At 43.0% G+C, this 26,453-nt stretch overlaps 2 protein-coding genes across 3 annotated transcripts; both read right to left on the reverse strand.

Annotated features, from left to right (window-relative positions):
• Positions 1 to 5,074: 5,074 nt before the first annotated feature.
• On the reverse strand, positions 5,075 to 16,465 carry LG01H6orf163 (linkage group 01 C6orf163 homolog). Of its 2 annotated transcripts, XM_048494827.1 has the most exons (6): positions 16,376 to 16,465; positions 14,177 to 14,449; positions 13,161 to 13,255; positions 11,374 to 11,481; positions 9,992 to 10,198; positions 5,079 to 5,648 (listed from the first exon to the last, which is right to left on the reverse strand). In XM_048494827.1, exons 2-6 carry the CDS (start codon positions 14,322 to 14,324, stop codon positions 5,223 to 5,225), a joined length of 984 nt encoding a protein of 327 aa, XP_048350784.1. In that variant the 5' UTR covers positions 14,325 to 14,449; positions 16,376 to 16,465; the 3' UTR covers positions 5,079 to 5,222. The 2 variants fall into 2 exon arrangements, with proteins under 2 accessions (XP_048350793.1, XP_048350784.1); XM_048494836.1 differs by lacking the exons at positions 11,374 to 11,481; positions 16,376 to 16,465 and having other exon boundaries at positions 5,075 to 5,648; positions 14,177 to 14,545.
• Positions 16,466 to 19,217: 2,752 nt separating this feature from the next.
• SMIM8 (small integral membrane protein 8) lies at positions 19,218 to 23,450 on the reverse strand. The gene is made up of 3 exons (XM_048494851.1): positions 23,324 to 23,450; positions 20,364 to 20,505; positions 19,218 to 19,589 (listed from the first exon to the last, which is right to left on the reverse strand). The coding sequence occupies exons 2-3, from the start codon at positions 20,496 to 20,498 to the stop codon at positions 19,431 to 19,433; spliced, it is 294 nt and encodes a 97-aa protein (XP_048350808.1). The 5' UTR covers positions 20,499 to 20,505; positions 23,324 to 23,450; the 3' UTR covers positions 19,218 to 19,430.
• Positions 23,451 to 26,453: the final 3,003 nt, after the last annotated feature.

Below are 26,453 nucleotides of genomic sequence, written 5' to 3' on the forward strand. Positions count from 1 at the left end.
CCACTTATTCCAAATCTTCTTCCCGACTGTTGCGGATAGCCCAGATCCATTTTGTATCCCTCCGCTCTCTCTGTCTAGTTCAACAGGCATCCATGTCACCAAAGTATGCCCTAGAATAGTATGCCCTAGAATAAATTCTTCAGGTGCCACCGGTTGTGTTTACTAAGGCTACAAAAACTGAAGAAGAGGCAGATACAAGCAGAGGCATAAGTGTGCGTGCTGTTGGAGTTTCTCACAAGGTGGGACTTGACATACAAAGATGTACAAGTAAAAAAACGTGTAGTGGCTGTGCCATCGTGAATAACCTACAAATTGGAGAACAGATGGGGGATAGAAGTTCAACGCTTGGTTTGACACAGGAACGTAGAGACTATTTTGCCCAAGAGACTATTTTGAAACTCAAGTGAACTCGCTCCTTGAAACATGAAGCAATGTGGAGGTACCTCTGTTTCACATATCGGTAATATGAGGGGAATATCCAATTTAAAAGGAACGGGTATTTAAAGAACAGATGAAATAGCACTCTTTTCAGACCAATTGTATTATTTGATGATGTTGGAAGCTACAGTGTACACCACGTTTGTAGCTTGAGGGTGCTGTTGGATCCCAGCCTGCTTTTGGATAAGCAGATGGCAGTGGCAGGCAGGGATTCCTCTTGCTAGCATGAACCCTTCCTGAGCAGGAAAGATTTGCTGGTGTGGTGCATGTCCTGGTAACATTTAGGCTAGGTTACTGTGATGTGTTCATTGTGAGGCTGCCTTGAAGACTGTCTGGAAGCTGCAGCTGGTACAATTGCTGCTGACTGGAGTGGGTTGTGGGGACATCTCATTCCTGCCAGGTTCCATTTACATTGGCTTCCAGTTTGCTTTGGAGCTCAAGGTGAATGAGCTTCTGAATTCATGGTGCTGGTATTGACCGTAAAAGCTCTATGTAGCATAGGGCCAGCAAACATTAAGGACCACCTATTCCAGTGATGGCAAACCTTTTCGAGACTGAGTGCCCAAACTGCAACCCAAAACCCACATATTTATCGCAAAGTGCCAATACAGCAATTTAACCCGAAAACTGAAGTTTTAGTTTAGAAAAATGGTTGGCTCCGAGGCATGCGTTACTCAGGAGTAAGCTTGGTGGTAGTCGTTGGCTTTGCTTTGAAGCAACCATGCAACTCTTCCAACAGGTGAATCACGACCCTAGGAGGGTTTACTCAGAAGCAAGCCACATTGCCAGCAATCAAGCTTACTCCCAGGTAAAGGATTGCACTTCAGTTCTTCGCATGAAAATCAGTGAGGTTTAACAGCACTTAACAGGGTTACCTACACTGCCTCCCCAAAACTAGGTCTTAGGTTTAATGCTAATAATCGAGCTCAGCGGCCCAGGCCAGCCTAGATGTGTGTGGGGGACTCTGTTTGCATGTGCCCACAGAAAGGGCTCTGAGTGCCACCTCTGGCACCCGTGCCATAGGTTCGCCATCACTGACCTATTCCAATATGAACCATCTCAATTATTCCAGTCCTGCTTGGCACACCTGCTTCAGGTACCCCCGCCAGCTGAGGCTAGACAGGTGGCAACTCAAGAAAGTGGCTTCTTGGTCATGGCACCAAAACTCTCTCTCCAGGGAGACTCATCTGTCTGCCTCTATCATTGTCTTCGGCAAGTAGGTGAAGATCATTGAGGACAGGGGGGCTGGCATTCCCTCAGTAATAGCCATCCTCCCTGTCTGTTTTTATGCATTTATATGTTTATATTATATTACGTGGATAGGGCGGTATGTTAAATAAAAAAATAAAAAATAAATATCACATACACATATTTGTACACATGTGTGTATGTATTTTACATTATTTTAAATGTCTGAAATGTTTTAACCTTTTTTTTAATGGTCACTACTTTGGGGACCCTAAGTTGGATGGAAAGGCAACATAGACGTTTAAAAATTATAAAGGAAAGGAGAGGCATCAAAATTTGAATTTTTCACTGTCACAACATTCATAGTGGAGTTTTAGGAGCCAGATGTTAGGTGAATAGGTAGGTTTGTCCTCCGAAGTTCATGGGCCAGTCTAAACCTATTCATATAGCATGGATTTTCTATCTTCCCATCAGATACTACTCTCTTAGCACTCTAGTCTGTGGAAGGTAAACTGCACATTTCTTTTTCTTACCAGTTAAAATTTCAGATAAGAACATAAGAACAAGCCAGCTGGATCAGACTAGAGTCCATCTAGTCCAGCTCTCTGCTACTCGCAGTGGCCCACCAGGTGCCATTGGGAGCTCACATGCAAGATGTGAAAGCAGTGGCCTTCTGCGTCTGTTGCTCCTGAGCACCTGGACTGTTAAGGCATTTGCAATCTCAGATCAAAGAGGATCAAGATTGGTAGCCATAAATCGACTTCTCCTCCATAAATCTGTCCAAGCCCCTTTTAAAGCTATCCAGGTTAGTGGCCATCACCACCTCCTGTGGCAGCATATTCCAAACACCAATCGCACGTTGCGTGAAGAAGTGTTTCCTTTTATTAGTCCTAATTCTTCCCCCCAGCATTTTCAATGTATGCCCCCTGGTTCTAGTATTGTGAGAAAGAGAGAAAAATTTCTCTGTCAACATTTTCTACCCCATGCATAATTTTATAGACTTCAATCATATCCCCCCTCAGCCGTCTCCTCTCTAAACTAAAGAGTCCCAAACACTGCAGCCTCTCCTCATAAGGAAGGTGCTGCAGTCCCTCAATCATCCTTGTTGCCCTTCTCTGCACTTTTTCTATCTCTTCAATATCCTTTTTGAGATGTGGCGACCAGAACTGAACACAGTACTCCAAGTGCAGTTGCACCACTGCTTTATATAAGGGCATGACAATCTTTGCAGTTTTATTCTCAATTCCTTTCCTAATTATCCCCAGCATAGAGTTTGCTTTTTTCACAACTGCCATGCATTGAGTTGACATTCCCATGGAGTTGACATTCCCATGACATTCCCAAATCCCTTTCCTGGTCTGTGACTGATAGCACTGACCCCTGTAGCTTCTATGTGAAGTTTGGATTTTTTGCCCCTATGTGCATCACTTTACATTTTGCTAAATTGAACTGCATTTGCCATTTCTTAGCCCACTCACCTAATTTATCAAGGTCCGCTTGGAGCTCTTTGCAATCCTTTGCGGTTCTCACCACACTACATAATTTGGTAATTATGTAGATCCTTATTATAGAACCTGTGAAATACCATTTGTTCTGATCCACAGGCTTGGATCCTTTCCACTGAGAGCAAAACAGTGCCAAATGGTAATTTCCGGCCTCCAAGTGGTTATCTATGCTTCCCTCCAAAATTGTGCCCAAGCAGGTCATTATATCCCCCTGTAACTTTATGAGCATCAGAGTGAAAAAGAGGCTGCTGTGAAGGATTTTGCAGAAATGGCACGCCCATCTTCTGTGAATGAAAGTGGCCAACAAGGGGAACCAAAGTCATACTTCGTAATGAATTGCTCAGAGGTACTGAACCTTGCACACCCTGAAGATGATGGGATTATTAAGATGGGTTCCAAGAACCTGTAGCGATAAGCCTTCAGAACTACTGCTTATGTGCATTGAAAAACAGACACCAGAAAGTGGTGGAATCAAGGATTTAATAACTGAGTGCAAGGCGGGTGGTTAGAGTGCTAAAATAGGTACGAGGTAGGAGATCCAGGTTCTAATTTCCACTTGCCATGAAACTCAGTGAAACCTTGGGCCAGTCACTGCCTCTCGGCCTAACCTACCTTTACAGGATTGTTGTGAGGATAAAATGAGTAAGTGGGGAAAAAAACTATCTATGCTGGCCAGGAAGCAGCAGTCTTCCTTGGGAAAAGGGCAGGGTGAAACATATGAAATAATGTATCATCTAGTTCAGCCATTCTCTGCTCCTTTGTCAAGACTTGAACATTATTTTTCACCCACCCATTAGGTGTAAACTAGCTCTAGTTTCAATGTATATATACCTACGTTGACCAGAAAGCTCTTACTAGAGTTAACAACAATTAGATGTTAAAATAAATAATGCGGAGAGAGACTCAAATGCAATTCTTGCCTCATGTATGAAAACAGCCTTGGGCTTAAGATGCTCAAAAGTGTTTAAGACAGAGGATGTATGAAAGAAGTTGCAGACAGAACTGGCATTCTTTCTGAAACCTGCTACTTCAAGTGGATGCTTCACATATTTATGTTGTCCTTTTGTGACCACTGGTCTAACAAGTTTTGCACATTTTTGTAACAGTACAAAAACATGGTTAACTTGTTTGCCAGGAGTGAAAGTGGGATGAGAATAAATACCAAGAATTCCAGTCCATATTTGCTGGAAAGCTACCAACTTGTCTCTTGTTTTAGGCGGCTTCCGCATTGCCACGCTGGGGGTTGGGTCGGCGTACATGACCCAACCCCCCGTCCCGGTAATAACCGGGAAGACGGCACTGCGCCACGCCATCGCCCGATCGACTTACCGTCCCTGCGACTGTCTGGTGCGTCGCTGAGGCCAGGGGATATGCCCCCCTGCCCTGCGCGACCGCTCTGGAGTCGCGGGGGGGGGGCGTGTCCCCAGGCCTCGGCAACGCGACGGACCGTCGCAGGGACGGTAAGTCGATTGGGCAAGGGGGGAGGGATGGCGCCTTTTTCCAAAAACCTCATTTAAGGAGCGAGGTGGGAAAATGGCAGCTTCACGCCACTGGGGAGGAGCGAGGGCGGCGCGGCTGAGAAGCAGCTGCGCCCCCCATGCGAACAGCTCCCTCGGGACGGCGTTTTTGCCGTCCCGAGGGCGCTGTAAAAGGCCCGTGCAGAAAGGGCCTTAAATTCTAATAATACCTCATTGGTTTGTAGCTACCATAATAACATGATGGGGGACTCAATTAATAACCTGGTGGTTATTAGAGACCCCATTTGGTGTGGTTGGTGCCAGGCTGGGATCTAGGAGACTTATGTTTGAACTCCTACTGTGCCATGGAAGCTTGATGGGTGACCTTGACTCAGCCACACACTCTCCTACTTTAGACAATTCCTGTGAAGATAAAGTGGAAGCAAGGTGGAATTATGTTGCAAGCTGCTCTGGGTCCCCACTGCGGATAAGACAGGGTAAACATATCTAAATACTCCCACCAAAAATGTGTATGGAGTGAAAGAGGATGGATTTGTTTATTGTTTCTTAGAACACTCTGACAGCAGAGCCAGATGGTTGTAGCAAATGAGTGGATCCTTGGAGAGTCTTTAATTCATTGACCTTGAATGTCTACGCCACTAGCTGTGAATTCCGTTGATATTCTGAATGGCAAGATAAAATGTGCTTGTCCTGGGGCAAGTTGAGGGAATGTGACATCAATATACTTCTGAAATGCTTCTCTTGTTTCCACTATTTCAGCTTCCAAACTGTCTTTCCATTTCGTAATATATTCCAGTTTCTGGTAAAGAGAGAAAATTTCAGTGTCTTTTTCATTCACCTGAGTCACCACCTGTTCCAACTGAGCCTCCCGGACAGCCTCTGCTGCTTTGAGGAGCTTCTCTGTTTCTTCCTGGTATTCTTTTTGGGAGATAGTGAAGGCAATTTCCATTTCATGTTTTTGCTCCCAGGCTAATTGTTTCAGGTTCTTCTGATAGATTTCATTAGCGATTGTTCCAGCCCGCCGTAATTGTTCCACACAAAGCCCAAGCGAAAGACCAGACAACAAATTTAAACCTCATCTATTCATTCATCTATCCATCTGGATCTATCTATCTATCTGCCCACCATTCATTCATCTATCTAATTCTATTCATTCATCTATCTATCTATCTATCTATTCATTCATCCATCCACCCATCCACCCCCCTACCTACCCACCTACCTACCCACCTACCCACCTACCCACCTACCCACCTACCCACCTACCCACCTACCTACCCACCTACCCACCTACCCACCTACCCACCTACCTACCTACCTACCTACCTACCTACCTACCTACCTACCTACCTACCTACCTACCTACCTACCTACCTACCTACCTACCTACCTACCTACCTACCTACCTACCTACCTACCTACCTACCTACCCATCTTCTTCATCGTCATCATCCATCCATCCATCCATCCATCCAACCAACCAACCATGGAGGCTAGCTGTATTGTAGAGAGGCCAGAGACCACCAGTAAATTGGCCTCTGCAGAATGCAGAAGCCGAATGGGGACATAGGGGGAAAGACAGTCCCTAAGGTATGAGAGGCCCAAGCCACAGAGTGCCTTGAAGGTTAATACGAACACCTTGAAGATGATCCAGTATTCCATTGGGAGCCACTGCAGCCGACACAGCACAGGAGAGATATGGTCTCACATAGAGCTACCTGTGAGAAGCCACGCCACTGCATTCTGGACCAATTTCAACCTCCGGATCAGCCGCAAGGGTAGACCCATGTAGAGTGAATTACAACAATCTAGCCTGGAGGTGATTGTAGCATGGATCACAAAATGGCCAGATTGGTCTGGGAGAGATAACGGACCAGCTGCTGCACTTGGCGGAGATGAAAAAATGTCACCTGGGTTGTGCGGGTCACCTGGGTCTCCAGAGATAGATATGAGTCCAAGTGGACCCCCAGGTTATGAACAGAGGAGGCCACTGGTAACGAGACCCCCTCGAGTAACGGTGGCTGAAACCCCTCCCCCTCACCACCCCAACACACCCACAGGACCTCCAACTTAGCTGGACTAAGGTTTAACCTGCTTTGCTTCAACTACCCAGCAGCCGTCTCCAAACAGCGCTGTAGAGCCGCAGGGGCAGAGGCCGTCCCTCCCTCCAGCAACTGAATGAGCTGAGCGTCATCAGAATATTGATGACAAATCAGTCCAAACCTCCGCAACAGCTGAGCAAGGAGTCGTACATAGATGTTAAATAACAGTGAGGATAATAGGGCCCCTTGCAGCACACCGCAAAGCAGCGAGCACCGTTTGGAAACCCCATCCCCCAACCTCACTTGCTGACTTTGGTCCCTGAGGAACCGATTTCCATTACTGGTGATTTTTAAAAGTCAGATAAGTCTTCTTCAAATTGCACAGTTCATTTCCTGTTTTAGTTAAGAATGAAATTCAAGTATTAAACACAATGAAAAACTATAAGGCTTCTTGAAGGCATCAGAGCCAGAACATGGTCAGAAAACTTTTATGACCAGATCGTCCAAGAATTGGGATAGTCTAATATCTGCTATAACTGGATTTGAACCTGAGATCTTTACTCAAATCTCTGTCCTAATACTGAGATGGGCTTGGTAGAGGGAGGAGAGCTGTGTTTAGAGATGTGCACATCTGAACAGAAAAACTCAGATGACAGTTCTGTTTATTCTTTTAAAAAAAGCAAACAGGGAAGTTGGAGAGCGGAAGATACCATTCCTCAACCAACTAGCCAGCTGTTGTTCATGAAAAAGCCAGCCCTGCTCCCTGGACACACCATGGTTTTGGCCGTTTCAAAGATTTTTTTTTTTGGCCAATTTATGTATGAATTTTTATTTACAAACTGTTAGGAATTGCAAGTGTCTGTCACAATCCTGACAAGAAAGGGTTAACTGTGTGCATGTTAATTAGCTAGTGAGGTCAGTGTCTTGCGACCAGTTCATTGATTAGGCCATTGGGCAGTTAATCCTACATCACCTATGTGAGACAGAGCATGCCGGTCAGAAGTTATATAGTTAAATGTGTTTCTTTGTCTCGCTTAGTCAGAGAACTCAGAGAAGACAGAACACACAAGGTCTTTCTTTTCTATCTGTAACATGGATTCACCTTAAGGGTGAATGCCTAGGCACACGTGGGCTCACATGTGCCTGAGTTCTGCAACTAAGTTTGTTCTAGAATAGTGAGGATTTATTATTTTAAACTCCATGTATTCCCCTATCCTGATTTAGTTAAGTAAAGTATTTTCTTCTTTTTATAATCACGGCAAAAGTCTCTTGGTCTCTTATTTCACTCTGCTTATTATTCAATCAGGGAAGCAATTTCCCCAACACAAACACCATTCCACACAAACACATTTTAACAGGTCAGGATAATGTAAAGAAATTGTGTATCATAGTTCCTTCAGGTGGGGAGAGAGAGAGAGAGAGAGAGAGTCATAGGATTAAGACTTGAAGGAACAAATTAAAAGTACAGAATTTAAATTGTTAATTGATTTGAGTTTACTGTTCACAGTGGCTGGAGATAAATAGTAATTTTAAAGAGAAAGTGAAATGGTTATTTTTGTCCTTGTTTTAAAAGTTTCAGAAAACGCATAAATCCCCTATGAACATTTTTTACCCAGTTGTGGCCGGTGGGATGGAGGGGCCCCAGCATTATCAATATGCAAATTAAATGCAACATGAAAGCAAACTGTATCTGGGGATATGATTTGCTTTTTATGTACTGAGTTCGCACTCGACACAGAGGCAGTTAATACGCTGATCCGATAACAAATCAACACTAAATAGCTAATACACAGGGTATGCTATAAGATTGCCAGTTTTCAGGTGGGGTCTGGGAGATCTCCTGGAATTACCGCTGATGTTGAGACTACTGAGATCAATTTTCCTGGAGAAAATGGCTGATTTGGAGGATGAACTGTACAGCATTATACTCCATAGAGGTCCTCCAAACTCCACCCTCCCCAGAGTCTACCCTAAAATCTTGAGGTATTTCCCAATCTGAAATAGGCAAACCTAGTAACTGAGTAGAATGCCACCAGGAAACACAGACCCAACTCCACAGACCAAAACAAAATCTATCCTACTTCAGAATGGAGTTGAAGTAGTAGAAAGATACTCATCCAGACAGAAAAGAGCCTCTCCTCTTGTAGGAAGTGAAAGGAAAAGTACCAGCCCTGTTACTGGTCCTGGGCACACTAGCTTATTGGCCAGTGCAAAGGTCTCCTCAAATGCTTTTCTGAGTCCCTCCCTAACTTGTCAGTTTTTGCCACAAGAATCCACTGATGAGACCTGCATGTCTTTCGTTACCTCCTGCTATGACTGTTCTACAGATTACCTGAATGAAGAACCGTATATTTCCCTCTACGCTTAAGGGAAACAAGGCTGTACAGGAGGGCCTTGCTTCTCAAATTTTTCAAAAGTAAGCCTGATGCTTCAAAGGAAGAGGCTGTCAGAAGGTAGGCAGGACGGAGCTGGGCAAAAAGTACCCCGCCCTCATGGGTCAGCCTCCACTGTGTTTATTAGAGGCATAAGTGGGGTGGTTATGAAGGGCATGGATCCATGCCGCAAATAGCCCTCAGCTTTCTGAAAGCCCCTCCTCCACATTGCCTTTCCAGTATATCTGTCGTCAGTGGTCGGAATGGCCAGGCCTTCGTGGCATCATTTTGCCACCTTCTCTCCCTTTCACACACAAGTACATCTTAACACACATGCTGTGCAGAGTACAGCCCAAGTGGGCTGCATGGGTCACAGGTTTCGCAGACCTGATTTAAGCGCAGCCTTTACATATGGATTTCCTCAGCAATTCAGCATATTTAGAAAGACAGTGTGGATCTGATAGGGCCAGCTCTGACCACCATTATTCTGCTGCTAGTACTGAAGTGATTTTTAAGCAGTCATTTCATAGCTGCTACTGACTGTTGGGCATTACGCTGGTTCCTGAGTTTACCATATATCCTACTGTTTCTCCAGGCTCACCTGTTAAAGCCTAAGAACAAATTCTGATATAGGGGAAACAGCCAAACACCACTCTGAGACAGTGTAATGCAAGACATAGATCGAGACCATGAGGTGGCAGGGTATGATATGTTTCTGGGAAACAAACACTGGAGATGCTGGTTTGGATCCTATCAGCTTTTCTATTTGATCTTGCCCTATTTCCCTCTGCGCTGCATCCCTCATCCTACATGGCTTTGGACTATGCATGTCCGATGATCCCAAACAGTCATTTTGATAGTCTGAAGAACACTCACAACATTTTGACCAGCAGAGAAGCTCAAGATCCAACCTACTGTCTGGTGATTTTTTAAAAAACCCACAACTTTACAAATAATGAATAGATGAAGTACATTTGTTGCTTGGCCAGAGCTTCAGCTGTTTTGGATCTCTCCTGATCCCTTGCTTCGGCCACAGCTGCCATCTTCTCCAGAGAGATCTCCAACATGAGCCGCTGGAGTTTGTGGGTCATTCGCTGTTCAGCAGCTTCTGATTCTCTTTTCAGCTCCACTTCCAGATGTTTCAGCATTTCTGTCCTCGTATTCATCACAGCCACCTTCACCAACATTAAAAATCAAATTGTCAGCTGAGAAAGAGATCCATGTGCCCAAGATGTTGGCACTGTGGCAAACTGGGAGCATACTACACCCACATGTGGATTAAATATAAGGAGGTAAAAAAGTTTTGGTAAAAAAATTTGAAGTATGTAGAAAAATTATTAAAAATTAAAATTGATTTAAAAATGATTTATTAATGGCAGGTGTGATTGAAGAAAAAAGGGTGAATAGAAGTTATGGACCAATGTACAAAATTATGATGAGAGCTGCACACATGGTGATTGCTTTGGGATGGAAAGAGAAAAAGAAATGGACAATCTCAAAATGGTTGGAATATGTTTGGGAACAAATACAGTTAGACATTTTTGAGATGATGACAAAAAATATGTTATGGCAAGAAAAACTAAGAGACATTATGAAGATATGGTCAATCTTTGAGAAATGGATGAGAGAAGCTGGATTTAACGAAGAAATATGGGAAAAAAGAATAATAAGAATGAACTTTCTGCTGCTTGCATGAAAAAAAAATAAAAAAGAAGAAGGGAGGGGGAGGGAGGGAGAAAAAGGGAAAAATGTATAGTCTGATTAAAAGTATAGAATGTATCTGTTACATAATTATACTATGCAATAAAAAAATTTTAAAAAGAAAGAAAGAGATCCACATGTTTCTTTTGCCATGCTTAAACAATGCAAATCGAGAACCAATGGCTGGCATTTCACAACCAGTGTCAGGATTATATGTAGAAGATGCCAGTTCAAGTTCTTTCTCAGCCATGAAGTCAGAGGTGGGATTCAACCAGTTCTCACCACTTCTCTAAAAGTGGTTACTATTTTTTTCTGAGTGCCGAGAAGGGGTTACTAAAGCAACCTCCCTGCCCAATAGCCCCATTGGCACTATGCCACTGTTTGAATCCTACCACCATCGGAACCTGTTATTAAAATTTTTGGATCCCACCACTGCATGAAGTCATGAATCCTAAAAACAGTTACAGCAATCTAAGTCAACTGAAGTCAAAATTTCTCTGCACAGTGAGTGGCGGTGCATATTTCATATGCAGAGAAGTTTCTCCCGCATGAAACATCCAGATCTGAATGCCACCTATGTGCCCAGGATTGCACCCTATGCAATTTCCACCTGTTCAAATCAGGTGTTAAGATGGAAGTGACTACTGACCTGCAGTTCTTGTTCATGTTTCTTTTTAAGCTCTTCTAGGTCTTGCTTGTGGAGGGCTGCAGCATGAATAAGGGCATCATCTACAGCCTCCTCTTTTTCCTTCTCAGCCTATCAAACAAGCCATAATAAGTACAAAAAAAGATAAACACATAGGGTATCTTGATGCTGGATCTCTAGTTTTATTCATTTGCCTGCATATATTTATATTCAACAGAGGAAAAAAAGAGCACATAAATACAGTAGACATGGTTACAGTCCAGTTCTCTCAACAGTGGATAAAGAAGTACATGTGTTCCTGGGCTATGCTCTCCATATTACAAGTGGGATTTCAAATGAAAGAGTGGTTTACCATATAATCTCCCAAGGAGGGGCAGAGTTTTAGAAACTGCTGCGTTAAGGCTGTTGGCTATGGAGGATCCTGCTAGCACAGTTAAAAAGCTTTATGTGGTTCCAGAATCTCATGAAAACCTGACCCGTGGCTGAGACTTAGTTATCCAGTCCAAAGGGCACCTCCAGGATTCTCACTAGGTACGCCATTTGCTACAGTTACTGATGATTGTCTGAAGCTGAAATTCTGGGTTTATTAATTTGGGAGTTTGTTGCTTTGATTTAAACGACTGAGTGACTGCCCGCCCCATAAATTACATACAGGACAGCAGCATAAATGTTTCACTTCAGACTGCATACATTTTCAGCATGCCAGAAACCTGAAGCGTAGCGGCAATGGGGACATCCTGGGCGGCTTGTTTCAGGCGCTGCCATTGCCATCACATTGCCGTCACATGCTCCACCCACATTTTGTGGGTGGAGCAGGGCATGTTGGGGGCAGGCGGGAGGGGGCGAATGGGCAGCTTATGCTCTGGGTGCAGTTCTACCTCCTTTCATCACTGGCAGAAACAGACAAGAACTGTCACCCTTTCTAAGGGGCTGATGGTAGAAGGTTCCATATTGGCTCTTTTACAGCTATCTCTTAACTACTATAAGTGGACTCCGTCTCCGGTACAGTCCTTTACAGAGTTAAATGCTGCCAAATAATGTATAAGTATAAACAATCACTCCAAATATGTATACAGTGTCACAGAAATAGCTTCATTGGGGAGGATAAATACATGCAGGCCTGGCTTACTTCCCTCCTGGTAGCCCAGCCAGTTTTGCTGAAATCAAGAAACATAGTGATAAACTGTTAAATTACAGTCATTCAAAATTCCTCAAGTAAATATTTCTATGTTGGTTTACTTACCCTCAAAGTTTATCCTGTAATCTAATACAATCTCAGCATCTTGCAGGAACACTCAGTTCACAAAGTACTACAGTGGTGTCCAGAAAGAGCCTTGCAAATCCCTGATCGTTTAAAGGTGCAGGCAGGCTCCAACTGGTATGTTAACAGGTGCAAATGTTCTACTAAACTCTGGTTCATAGAAATATTTACTCAGATTGCAGAAAGCAACCCCTCTGTTTTGCCAAGCATGTAAATACAGAAACATTTTCACGATTACAAAAAGCAACCTAACTTCATTTGTGAATTAAGTTCTTCTGGTTCCAGAGAGTTGAACCAATGTATGAAACTCACTTCCTGCTGCATAATAATTAATCTTGAGTCCACATAGTCAGATTTAATGGGACTCAGATCAAAAGCACCAGAAACTTAAAGTCATACCGCCATTATGTACTGTACTATACTGTACTGTACTGCCAGTACAGGTATAACACACATCAGTACATATGTTGAAAATTTTTCCAGGGTAAGAGGGATGCTGATGTAATGACAACAGAGCAGTTTCACTTACCTGATACAACAATTTCTTTTGCACTTTTTCAATCCGCTTTTGTACTTCTTGTTCTCTTCTCTCTGCTTCTTGTTCCTTAATGTCTGCCCCAACATCTACATAAGTCAATAAATGGTTAAGAAACATAATACTTCAGATTATATATGAACTGCAAATGCCATCATTGCTTAATATTTTCTATTAACAAATTAAACCCACAAATATTCCCAGTAAGCTGGTTCTTGTGCTTATTTTTAATCTGTTGAGTTTGTATATTTTCAAAAATATTGTTGTGCCAATTAAACAGTCCAGAGGTGTAGCTCCAAGGGGGCAGGGGCAGTGGGGGTGGCAGGGGGGGGTGCATGACGCACTGGGCGTGTCCCCTGTTACACTCCGTGAAGTCTGGCTTTTGAAAGCCAGAGCTTTTGAAAGCTGGCTTTGCGCAGAGGCTGGGGGCAGGCTCTGCCCCCCGCATCCCTGGAGGCCAGCTCCTGCTCTCCCCAGAGCCTGGAGAGGGCAGGAGCCTGGGCTGCAGGGAGGCTGGGAGGGTGGGGCGCTGCGGCAGGCAGCTCAGGCTGTTTTGTCATGTGGTGGGGGCATCTGGCGCCCCCCCCCATGTGACCAAAAGTCTGGGGACATGGGTGTCCCCATGTTTCTAGGGCAGTACACCCCTGCACTACACCACATCACACTGCTGTTTTCTAGCATGAACAGTGCATAATGTGTTACATTCTTATTTTTATAAACCTTAATCTTTTTCCCACAAAGCTGAAATCTATTTTCCTACAACTGACTTCTTCCCCAAAGATTTCCCACACTCCCTTAATTATTTGAGTTGCTTTTTCCTGAAAGAGTTCTAGCTTTTACTGTTTCTACCTGTAGAGACCAAAACTGCAAACATTCTCCAAAGTATGGATGCATTTTTATATACATCAGATCAATTAATGAAATTAATGCCTGCGTAACAGACAGATGAATACCAATTGTATATCATCTGTGCCAAGGAGGTTGGGGAGTAAATTAGACTCTTGACTTACCCAGGATATCTTTGTGAGTATAATATCGAGTCTTGAAAGGTTTATATTCCCTAATCCGCTCATAGGTCTCTCTTCTAGGTGGCGGTGGAATTAGTTTTGAACACACAGCACAGCAAACAAATGTGTCGAAATCAGGATTCCTAATCATGATGGTGTTTATAATGTTCCTTGCTTTGAAGATAACTGTTGATATAATTGTAGTCTAAATGAAAACGTGCACGGTGTTCTTGCAGCCCAAGCTGAACTGATTTGGAGCTTCCTTTGATTCTGTGCCTGTCAAATATGAGGAACTATTAACCATGATTGGGCATGATGGTGGCTTCTAAAGTGGTTGGCTGATTCTTCTGAAGTTCTGGTGTTAAAAAGCTCTGTGTATCAGGTGGCTATGAGAGAGTCTGCTGATCTGGGCCAGTGCTCACCCAGCAACTGTTGCTAGGTGGGGTAAAAGCTTTGATCACAAAAGCAGTTTCAACATCAGTTTGTGTTAGGTAGCCTCCCAAGGAGATCTTTGTAATGCCAGAGTTTCATTTTAAAGGGTTTATTCAAGCTAATACTAGCTACCAGATAGTTTTCGCTTTAAATGGGGCTTTGCCACTGCTGCTAACTAAATGATATACCTTTTCAAAAGTGGTTATCCCTTCAGAAATATTTATAGAGTATTGTTCTGATTGGCATTGCTAACTCACATGCTCCCCTTGTGCTACATATGAAGATGAAGAAGAAGAAGAAGAAGAAGAAGAAGAAGAAGAAGAAGAAGAAGAAGAAGAAGAAGAAGAAGAAGAAGAAGAGGAGGAGGAGGAGGAGGAGGAGGAGGAGGAGTTTGGATTTATATTCCTCTTTTTTCTCCTGTAGGAGACTCAAAGGGGCTTACAACCTCCTTGCCCTTCCCCCCTCACAACAAACACCCTGTGAGGTGGGTGAGGCTATACATATGCATGTATAGCTAGAGCAGTATCCTTGACAAGTAGGGAAACGATTGTTTCCTAACTGCAAAAGTTATTAGCCTGAAACCTACATGCATACCCATCATTTATGACATGCAGGCAGCCCAATTCAAGCGAGAGACAGCAGGTCACAGCACTGATGCGGTGGTACCCCAGTGCTCCCATAGAGGTTTCCTGGAGACATAGGGAAGCTCACAAAATGCAAAAGTCTTCCCGCCACTGAAAAGCTCAATGGGTCTCAATGGACGTGCGGCACCCAAAAGGGTGGCTTAAGTCTAAACTGGCCTGGCAAGACTGGGAGGGAGATCACTAAGGTCTGCTCCACCCCTGTGGTGGCAGTCAAGGGCCCTGGGATGCTGATGTGGGGTCCAGCACCACATTCCAGTGCTGAGGAGAGGGGGCTGCGGTCGCTGCATGACAGCGGGATCACCCCTCCATGGAGGTAAGTGCCCCTTGAAGGGCAAATCCACCAGTGCAGCCACATGCTGCTCTCAAGAGCGGATTTGCTGCCCTGCCCTTTGGATGGGGCTTTAATGCTCTGAAAGGGAATAACAATAACAAAATCCCCATGTCTTATCACTTGGCACATCTTGCCCCAGGCTACCAGACAAGTGGCTATTTACAAATCTGCTTTATGCTTTCTCTCAGCTGCAGTCTAGTTTTTTTTAAGTCTCTACCAAACATTTGATACATACAGTTTTCACTATTGAAGTGGTTTCAAGGTAATCAAAACATCTGTTGAGTGCAGTAAAACTCAACAGGGCCGAAATGCCACTATTTGCTGTTGAGGTGCTACAAAACAGTTTTGCCATTAGCACCATGTCACATCTGCCAATGGTAACAGTTGCAGAAGTTGCAGCCAAATCCACTTATTACCAACATGGACTTTCTGTACAACTGTTCTGAGAGGGAGCCCTCTCGTGAAGTGATGTATCTAAGGTATGGCAGGTATTGGCATGTGCCCTGAGTGCCACTTAAAGGTAAAAACCATGTCTGCCTATCTGCTGGACTCTCACAGCGTAGCTGCACCATCTACCTCACTCTGCCTGCCATCCAGTTCCTTGGACCCACTCAAACACTCGTGGCACCATGTCCTCCCCCACCAAGTAGCTGAGTATTTTCCATAGATACGCCCCTGCCCTCATGGAAACTTAATACCCAGGCACATACAGGTCGGATATGGATTAGGACCATAATGCAGGAGAAGAGGCTTCAGGCTGATGGGCGCATGCAAGTTCTACAGTGGTGCAGGTACCTACTCCCTGGAACTGCTTCAAGTAGAGTAAATGGCACAGTTGTGTGTTGCGAGGGGGACTGAATCCCTTTGTCATGCATGGTTGTTGCAATCTGAATCTGTGAATGTGTAGACAGTCTCCATTTAAGCTGGGGGAGTTAGGTGGAAACAAAGAGAAAGAGAGGGTAACTGGGATTGATAACTGATGTGTACCGGGATAGTCCTGGGAGAAAACTCTCAAATGAGCTGGCAGTTGGACAATTAAAATATAGTTTTGTAAAAGAATAAACATAGAAAAACAAATATTTTAAGTGATTCACATATGCTCACAGAGCCTATAAGCACTGGCTAAGAGAAAAGGGAAGAAGTTGGACAGGGTTTCAAGCGTGGATGATAGTTACCATTCTTGGACATCCAAGGAAATCAGCACGGAAGAGGAAAATGAGCAGCATTTCCAGGAGCAAAGAGTCTGCATGCAAGTGGGGGGTGCATGTGTGCGCACACACACACAAATGGCCAAAGGCCCAATATTCATACCCCAAAATAAGCGCTGAGACTTTATGAGATAAACTGGCAGGAAAGCCAGAGATAAAGAATTGATTGTTTTTCCAGGGTTTGAACAAAAAGATAGGAGAGCCTTGAGGAGTCATCGGGACCCAAGAGAATATTGATTGATGGGATGGTACCAATAGGGTAAGTAATGGTCTGCTCAGAGCAGTGATTAAATCACTTTAGGGTAACACAGTGAAGATTATCTAGCCTCATTTTCCAGCCAGGCACACCTTAGGGCCAGGGGGAAAGTTCAGCTGCCAACCTCTTTCCTTCCCAAGCTTGACGTACAAGATGGATTCCAGAACTGTCTGAGGGGCATCCATTTTGTGAGAAGCAGTGTCTTGTTCTGCTGCAAGCCTTTGGTCCCTGTGCCTCCATGACATCCCTTAGCAGGAGGGATCTTGACGGCTTACAAATGCTTGAAAACTGAGCTCCCAGCACAGAACTCCAGACACACATCTGATTCAGGTCCACGTGGTGGCTGTGTTCTCTGTCATGTGGATTTTGGGTCATGTGGGTTGTCTGTCACCAAGTATAGGGAAGCAGGTTGAAGCTAGTGACTGAACACATAAGGGTATGACACAGTAAATCCGGGAAAGACAGACCTCTGTCCAAGATCTTAGTTGGTGACAGAACAGGCATTACTGAACTAGAGGGATTCAGGGTAAGGAAATTTTATTGTTTCACATGTGGGATTTTTTTCACTAAGAATCTTGTTTTGTCTTTGAAGATGTAAATGCTGAATTTGGGGGTTGTATGTGTATTGCCAAGGCAAGGGGTAACGGTTCTCATCTATGAAGGGATACAGAAGCAATCAACACAAAAATGCTGGAGAAAAATAGATTTGATTAAATATCTTAATTCATAGAAGATGAATGAGAAAGTTAATAACAAAAGATACTTGCTTACGCTCCTTCAGCTCTTGGGAACCCCAGAATGACAATGTGCTGACCCCTGGAACTGATCGGTTGCACAGCACTGTTCTGCAGTTTTAGTTTGGGCTGAGGTTCACTACTGGGGTGATTCCCAGACTTACATATTGTTTTGGATACCTGAATGTCACCTATACTTTGGGGACTGATAGGCCAACCGATAAGCAGTAGTGTGTAGCAGGTGATACTATCCTCCCTCTACTCCTGTACTAGGAGCACAAATTTAACAATATAAACAAGCCACTCAGTGGTGCAATAACAAGGACTCAGTGATAAGATGCATAAGCGTTCAGGAAGAAGACACAAAGTCTTCAAGGAACCTTTGGGCCTAGCCCAGGGGTAGGGAATCCCGCGGCTCTCTGAGATGGATAGGTTCAGCACCCCATCAGTTTTTCTGTCAGCATGGCCAATTGGCCATGCTGGTAGGGGCTGATGGGAATTGTAGTTCCTGAACATCTGGAGAGCCGCAGGTTCCCTACCCCTGGCCTAGCCTATAAGGCAATTCAGGCACAAGATGGAGAAACTGGGGCACACCAGCTCAACACCTCAAAATTAGTGGTCTTCTTCAATGAAGCTACATTATCTTTATGCAACAACACAACACTTGCTCTAAGTATGCTTCACCATTGCAGAGACCAGCAACTAAGCATCTCCATGATCCTTGTCCTGCTGCTACATTTTCTCATCCTACCACGCCATGGGTACTGCATTCTACCCTGACACAGTAAAATCTGGCTGATCATTACTTTTCACTGTTCACGGCACATTATGGTTATATCCCCATAATCTGGGCCTTACCTGCAGAATGAGAGATGGATTCTATAAACAGCCCTAACTGCCAAATATTTGACACTGCAAAATTGGAAAAGCACTAGCTATTACTGCATGGGCTCAGAACTTACTTCTATTATCCAATCGTAAACATATCATATGTAGAAATCTATCCATTGAACTGTAATAGTGTGCCCCATGGACTACCTTTATGGATAAAAACACATCACTTTAAAAAGGGCACATCCCTGTGTTTGTCCCCTATTGAGTCCAGATTAACCTAGTTTTATGCAGCAAGACAATATAAAAATGAGCCTTTAATACCATACTTAATACATTCTCCACCACTTCCACTTTACAATTTCGTCCCTCCCCCAACTTTTCCTTTTTTTCAGTGACTGCTGACAGGTATTGCTTTATTAGTGATCTTTATTAAGGTGTTGATTAACCCCAAATGGCATCCTCCTCCAGTGTATTCCCCTCCAGCCCTTTTCATAATTCCTTTCGAGCAGAATTTTTCATTAGTAAAACTATACATTTTTAATACTGCTAGAAGAAATAAAAATGTTCATAATCATGATGTCTGCAACACAGCAAATTACACATGCTTTTTGATAAGGTTAGTTTTATTCACAGTATTTACAGGCAATAACATTTTATACTGTGGATTAAATTGGGTTATATTTCAGGAGAAACATTCATTATCGCATTGAAAAGCGTTGATGCCCCAGATGAAGCCTGAAAATGCATAATTCAGAAAGCTGCATCCAATTATTTGTCTCCATCTGTGATGATTCATACACACCATTACGTTAATTTGTTTAGTCCCATTTTGAAGCCTTCCGTCTTGTATATCTGTTTCCTTCACTATCAATAGCTTCATAGATGTCCTTTTTATTCTCTTGCTGGGCATGCAAATACCCAATGTAGGCTACGCAAAGTGTAATCGTTATAAGCCCAAAAGCCATAACAGGTTTGTTCTGTAAAGAATACAAAACATGCTTTTAAATCCAAAACTTTTTATTTCATCTATGTTGTACACACAAAACATTCTTACCTACAAAGACAAAGGTTAAATAAGGAGCCCCTGAGTTTGGATGGCTGTTTAGAAGGTTTAAACAATTCTTATCCACTTGTCCTTTGCATTTGACAGAGAAGGAGAAAGTTGAAAGAATTAATCTGCTGTACCTCTTTTCATTTTTATGTCTATAAAAAGTCATTTTTGTCACTTTTATAGTTCAAATCTTTTATACACACATACACACACACACACATATGGCGACATGGGCAGGGTTGAGGGAACTTGGAGGCAGCAGGAAGTCCTGCTGCCTCGTCATTTTTGCGAGCCTCGACAAGGTCAAGGCACACGAAAACAACAAGGCAGCAGGACTTCCTGGTCACGTGGGGGGCCAATTTTGTGCCCCCCACGTGACCAGAAGAGTGGTGCCTGGGGACAAGGGGTACCCTAGGTAGATACGCCACTGCTTGGATGCTAAGACCTTACAGGAACCAGACTAAAGCAGCCCAGCTGCAAGAGGTTATTGTACTAGGGAATGGGAGGCTGGCTATAAAAGAGAGGTTGCAGCTGAGGTGGCAGCAACACTGTGTTTCAGTTTGCAGGTCTCTGTTCTAAGCCTTATGTAATTAAATAATTGCTGTCCAGACTGAATAACTATGTCCAGACTGTTGATTCCTGAGGGTCTGTCTAGGACAATAAGTTTTCAAATGCATGGATTTCTGAACAAGCTTCTTACAGGTTTAATGAAAAGTTCTGGGTTTACAGCACGGAACAGGGAGGTGGTCCGGACGCTTCGAAGGCCTGGAACTCGATAATCTTTCTCTTTGGGTGCTTCGTGTTGTAAATCTGGAGGCGGAGACGATGAAGACATTGTCCTGCTGTGTAAAACACGTCAATTGAATCAAGGCATACTTCAGGGGTTGGAAAGAATGTGTGGTACGACAGAAACATTTTCATATAGATAGTGACAATGTGACAGACATGAAATATTTTGAAAAGTGAGCAACCAGTAAAATTAAGAAAACTGGATAGGAGTGAATGTGGAGACATCAGAATTAATTCTTCAGGAAAATGCTACATACCTGATCTGAAAGAAGAGTCACAAGAGTCCCCATATCACCCCCCGGAAGACGCTCAGTTCTTCCAGTGTAACTTTGCTGGTAGTCCCTGGCCCCCAGGACATTAGGTTGTCTCAACCATAGTCAGGGCTTTTTCGGCCCTGGCTCCAGCCTGGTGGAACTGTGTCAGCTGACATCAAGGCCCTGCAGGATCTTAACTAATTTTACAGGGCCTGTGAGACAGAGATGTTCCATCGGGCTTTTGGTTGAAGCCATCCATCCTTTGTTGCTATCATGCTGCTGGCAAACTCTATGCTGGGGATAATTAGGAAAGGAATTGAGAATAAAACTGCAAAGATTGTCATGCCCTTATATAAAGCAGTGGTGCGACCGCACTTGGAGTACTGTGTTCAGTTCTGGTCACCACATCTCAAAAAGGATATTGAAGAGATAGAAAAAGTGCAGAGAAGGGCAATGAGGATGATTGAGGGACTGGAGCACCTTCCTTATGAGGAGAGGCTGCAACGTTTGGGACTCTTTAGTTTGGAGAGGAGACATCTGAGGGGGGATATGATTGAAGTCTATAAAATTATGCACGGGGTAGAAAATGTTGACAGAGAGAATTTTTTCTCTCTTTCTCACAATACTAGAACCAGGGGGCATTCATTGAAAATGCTGGGGGGAAGAATAAGGACTACCGGTAATAAAAGGAAACACTTCTTCACGCAACGTGTGATTGGTGTTTGGAATATGCTGCCACAGGAGGTGGTGATGGCCACTAACCTGGATAGCTTTAAAAAGGGCTTGGACAGATTTATGGAGGAGAAGTCTGCCATGGCTACCAATCTTGATCCTCCTTGATCTCAGATTGCAAATGCCTTAGCAGACCAGGTGCTCAGGAGCAGCAGCAGCAGAAGGCCATTGCTTTCACATCCTGCATGTGAGCTCCCAAAGGCACCTGGTGGGCCACTGCGAGTAGCAGAGTGCTGGACTAGATGGACTCTAGTCTGATCCAGCAGGCTCTTTCTTATGTTCTTATCATCATCATCATCATCATCATCATCCATGAAAGCATTTTAGATGATAGTTTTATCTTAAATGTTATATTCTATGTAGGGTTTTCATTGTTGTAAACCACCCCAAACTTCACTGCGGCCAAAGATGAGTGTGGTATAATGTAATGAAATAAAAATAAAAACAAAATTTGCACAAATAGAAATAAAATTATATAATCCCTGTACTAATCTTTGCAAGCTTAATTCACAAAGCCAGCCACCCTCAATTTAAAATTGTGAGCTGATGTTTAAACAATTAAAATGTTAATGTAGAATATGGCATTTGTTTTGCTATTTGGAGAGAGGGAAGAGGCAAACTTGTAACAGAAAAGCACCCAAGTTGTCTAAAGGTTATAGTCTTCTCTAGAGTTCCCAGTTCCCAAGAGCCTCTCTAATAGGGACTAAGTGTGTGGAAATGGGCAAGTGAAGCTTTTAACATCCCATTAGAGGCCATTTTTTTCCTCCAGGGAATTGTCATCCCTACTCTTCCCCCACCCCCTTCATACAAGATAAGCGAGACTGCGTTTTGAATGCAGTTTTTAAAATTAAGAAAACAGGAAGAGGGAGCACTTGAGGGCCATTTGAATTCATTCTTTTTAAAATTGGCCCTAAATCACAGAACGCAAGAATGGCCTAGAACAAGTGATAGTGAACCTAAGACATGCGTGTCAATGGAAACATGCCAGGTCTTGGGGAACACACCAGTATTCACCAACACCCAACAACTATTCTCCCTGTTTGTGATTGAGTCATTTTTGTAATTATTTGACTTTTCTTTGTATAATACATCGCACCATAAATTATTTGACCGTATTTTTGAAAATAAATATGTAAAAATTGTTTCTCTTTTGTTGTGTGTGTGTGTGTGTGTGTGTGTGTGTGTGTGTGTGTGTGTGTGTGACACATCCACAGAGTCATTAAGCATTTTCCATTAAGCATTTTTGACACACCAAGTCCAAAAGGTTCACCATCACTGGTTCAGAACCAAGGTGAGCTAGTGAATATTAGTCACAAAATAGCACTGTTAGTTACAGAAAAGTTCCAAACACTTTCAGTTTAAACTGTCCAAAAGTCCACAGACTTCAGTATTCCCAAGAATTGTGTAGGGCAACCTTAATTTCACAAACGTGGAACCCTATGCTAGGTATCCTTCCTTTGGGCACCTCAGTGTTACTGTATATCTCTTCACAAATGCATTTGTAAACTGATTGAATCCAATGAGCTTCCTCCTAGCAAGCAGAGAACATCTCATGTAGGTCTCAAGTCACACTTTTGCCATCAGACTCAGTAATCCCTTCCCACCCATCCTAACGCACTTTACACAGTTGCACTGGTTAGATACTGAGAGTATGACACCCGGAAGAGAAAGCAATGCAGACTGACCGACACAAAGTTCTAGATTGATTATTGCGGGGGTGGGAGGGGATTGGAAAGTCGCTGGAAGAAAGAGGGTGATGCATAAACGAGCAGCCAAATGCAAACCACAAGTAGGAATAGGTTCTTGGGGGTTTTAATGTGAAGGCAGGCTCGACTATGAAAGGCTGCGTTTGCCAAAGCCACCCCGCTCCCAACCCCTCGCTCACCTTTCCGTAACAGAGACTCAGAGCTCCATGCTGTATGAGCGGAGGACGGGGCTGGTGGTCGCAGGAGAGATCTTCTGGGTATGACCGTCTACTCAGGAGCGACGGGGACCGCGCGCGGCCCCTGCTGTGCGGAGGCTTCGAGAAAACTTATATTTCCAGAGTTAATTCGAAGTGGTTTATCCGGTAGTGGTCTCAAGCCGGAGTCCAGTGCCACCTTAAAGCAGGATTTATCCTAACGTATAGTAAATCGCACTGCACTGGGAAATAGTTTTTTTTTTCCAAATATTTTTAATTGATTTTCACAATATATTGAACAGAATAGAATTAGAAAATATACTATAGAATAGATAACAACTAAACAGAGAAGACAACTACCCAAACTGTATTAATTAAACATTACATAATGGATCCCGATATGATATTCTAATATCAACAGAGAAACCGTCATGGAATCTTTAAGTCACTGTCATTTATCCACCCAGAACATATTTACTGGTTAGACTGTTATATCTTAATCATTATCAATTTATTAATCCTCGAGTTATTTTTATTTTTACATGATCGATGCAGCTTCATATAAAGAGTAAAGTTCCCCTTTCTCGTCTAATTCATATTTTGCCAGTCTGTTTACAGGGTTGGTTGGTTTAGCCATAATAGCATATTCTCTGATTTTATCTTCCCAACAATCTATTGTAAGATCTTTATCAGATTTCCAACAGGTTGCAATTGTACCAGAAAATAGTTTTTGTGCAGTTGGCAATATAGACTTTAAAAAGGAACAAGGTTATTTTTTAAGACCAATAGATAATAAAAAAGATAACAAAATTGAAAATCGAGATGATTACTGTTACCTCATTCTTCATGACCATATATTAATAGTATATTATTGGGGCCAACTACATGAGACTAGTCAAACATATTAACTCATACTTAGAAATTGTACAAAGTGATCAGACAACTGAGGATTTTGTGCTAGCACTGACTTCTAATTTGAAGGCTGTACCCTAGATCCCAGCTTCAGTAGACTTAGATTTCACCCACCTGGAAGAGACCTCTCCTTATCTGACAGATGCTTAAGCTTATCTTCAGTGGAACTTTCTCATTTCCAAATATCCTGAATTTCTTTGGTTTATACATTTGGCCTCCCCTCTGAAGCAATAGTGTTATTAAAAGAGATCATGGTTGAACTGCCCCCCGCTCTCACTTTCAACTGGAAGAGGAGGAGGAGGAGTTTGGATTTATATCCCCCCTTTCTCTCCTGCAGGAGACTCAAAGGGGCTTACAATCTCCTTACCCTTCCCCCCTCACAACAAACATCCTGTGAAGTAGGTGGGGCTGAGAGAGCTCTGAGAAGCTGTGACTAGCCCAAGGACACCCAGCTGGCGTGTGTGGGAGTGTACAGGCTAATCTGAATTCCCCAGATAAGCCTCCACAGCTCAGGCAGCAGAGCTGGGAATCAAACCCGGTTCCTCCAGATTTGATATACGAGCTCTTAACCTCCTACGCCACTGCTGCTCCCACTGTGCATTTTGGTAACTTGTACATGTTCCAAATGTGCAAATATCAGAGAGTGGAAAAATACTACGAAATTACTTTAGAACTAAAGGATTCAATGGACCATCTGTGTTTTCTGTCAATATTGAATACACAGTACGTCATCTGCTGCACTAGAAGCTATTGTTGTGGAAAGAGTTTTTTTGATGCACTGATAGAAAAACATACACATAACATTTGTTTAAGATCATTGTGTTAAATATTAAAAGAGCGCTTCAGGAGCTATTCCTGTTGAGGCAGAAGAGTAGGAAGAGGAACTTTTATGCTGTATTCTACTGAGTATGCATGGGGAAGGTTCAAAAATCTATCCTAAACGGAGTTATACCTTTCTAAATTCATTAAAGTCAGTGGGTTTAGAAGGTTGCGACTATGTTTAGGATTAGAAACTTCAAATAGGCTACATTCACCAATGATGTCCAAAACTAATCGGGTTACTGAATACCTGCTTAGATCTTATGTGCTGCACACATATTTTGAACCCACCAAATGATACAGTACAGATATTTATCTGTAAACTTAGCTGTAGAACATGACAATGGAGGAGGCATTTTTGAAGATGGTCCTATCACATAAAATTAAGTATTAATTTTTGTTTAAAAGTAAGTATATCTGTCTCTATATAAAATACACTGTTCTGTCTTTGTGAAGTAGTCTGCTTTAGCTGAGAGGCCAGCCTAGGCTGTTAAGCAACCAGAGATAAAGAACCTACTTTGAGGATGATAGCCAGGAAGGGAGAGGGAGAAACTCTGCCACTTTCCCTGGACCTTCTGAAATTTGGAAGGCTGTCTTGTCTTGAAACTGGTAATGTCATTTTGAATTAATGAGTTTATGCTGTGAATATATAAACTGTTATTAACTTTGATCCTGCACACTTCATTAGCGAAGCTGATCTCCAGGGGTCCCAGTTTTTTATCCTTGTGCAGAAATAAAAGGATTTAAATATTTCCGTTGCTTGTGTGTGATTACTGACCTAAAACGCACACCAGGAAAATGGACCCGAATGTTTGGAGACAACAGCATGGTAACCATTTTGTATCTAAGTGAATGCAAAATGATCTTACTGTATTTAATCATAGTTGTTTTACCTCTACAACATGATTTTATTTTTATTTATTTGTGTTATTTAGAGTTACGGTTGCTTCCTGGAAATCGCCTAATATTACAATTGATCTCCATACATTCTAGATAGTTCCCCTGGAGAACGTGGCTGTTCTGATTAGGTCCCTCTCCTCGCCAAACTCTCCCCTCCCCAGGCTCTACCCCCCTCCCCAAATCTCTAGTTATTTTCCAACCCTATAATAGTCCTTTTTTTTACAACTCAAAGCAGATTACCCAGAAAATGTTGATCCTATGGCTTCAAGGCAGTAACTGTAGCAACTGAGAAATAGACATCAAGCTCTACTCATCATTAAAATATGTATATGTGTGTTTGTGTGTGTTTCTTAATTTTTTCAAACTTTTTTCCTTCTACTCCCTCCAATCTAGTGCCTGTCGTTTGTTCCACAAACATGACTGGCAGTCTTCAGTTGCCTGCAATCAATTTGCTCTTGACTGAATATGAGGATACGTAGAATCC

Source organism: Sphaerodactylus townsendi, linkage group LG01 (assembly GCF_021028975.2).
Source record: "Sphaerodactylus townsendi isolate TG3544 linkage group LG01, MPM_Stown_v2.3, whole genome shotgun sequence".
NCBI lineage: Eukaryota > Metazoa > Chordata > Lepidosauria > Squamata > Sphaerodactylidae > Sphaerodactylus > Sphaerodactylus townsendi.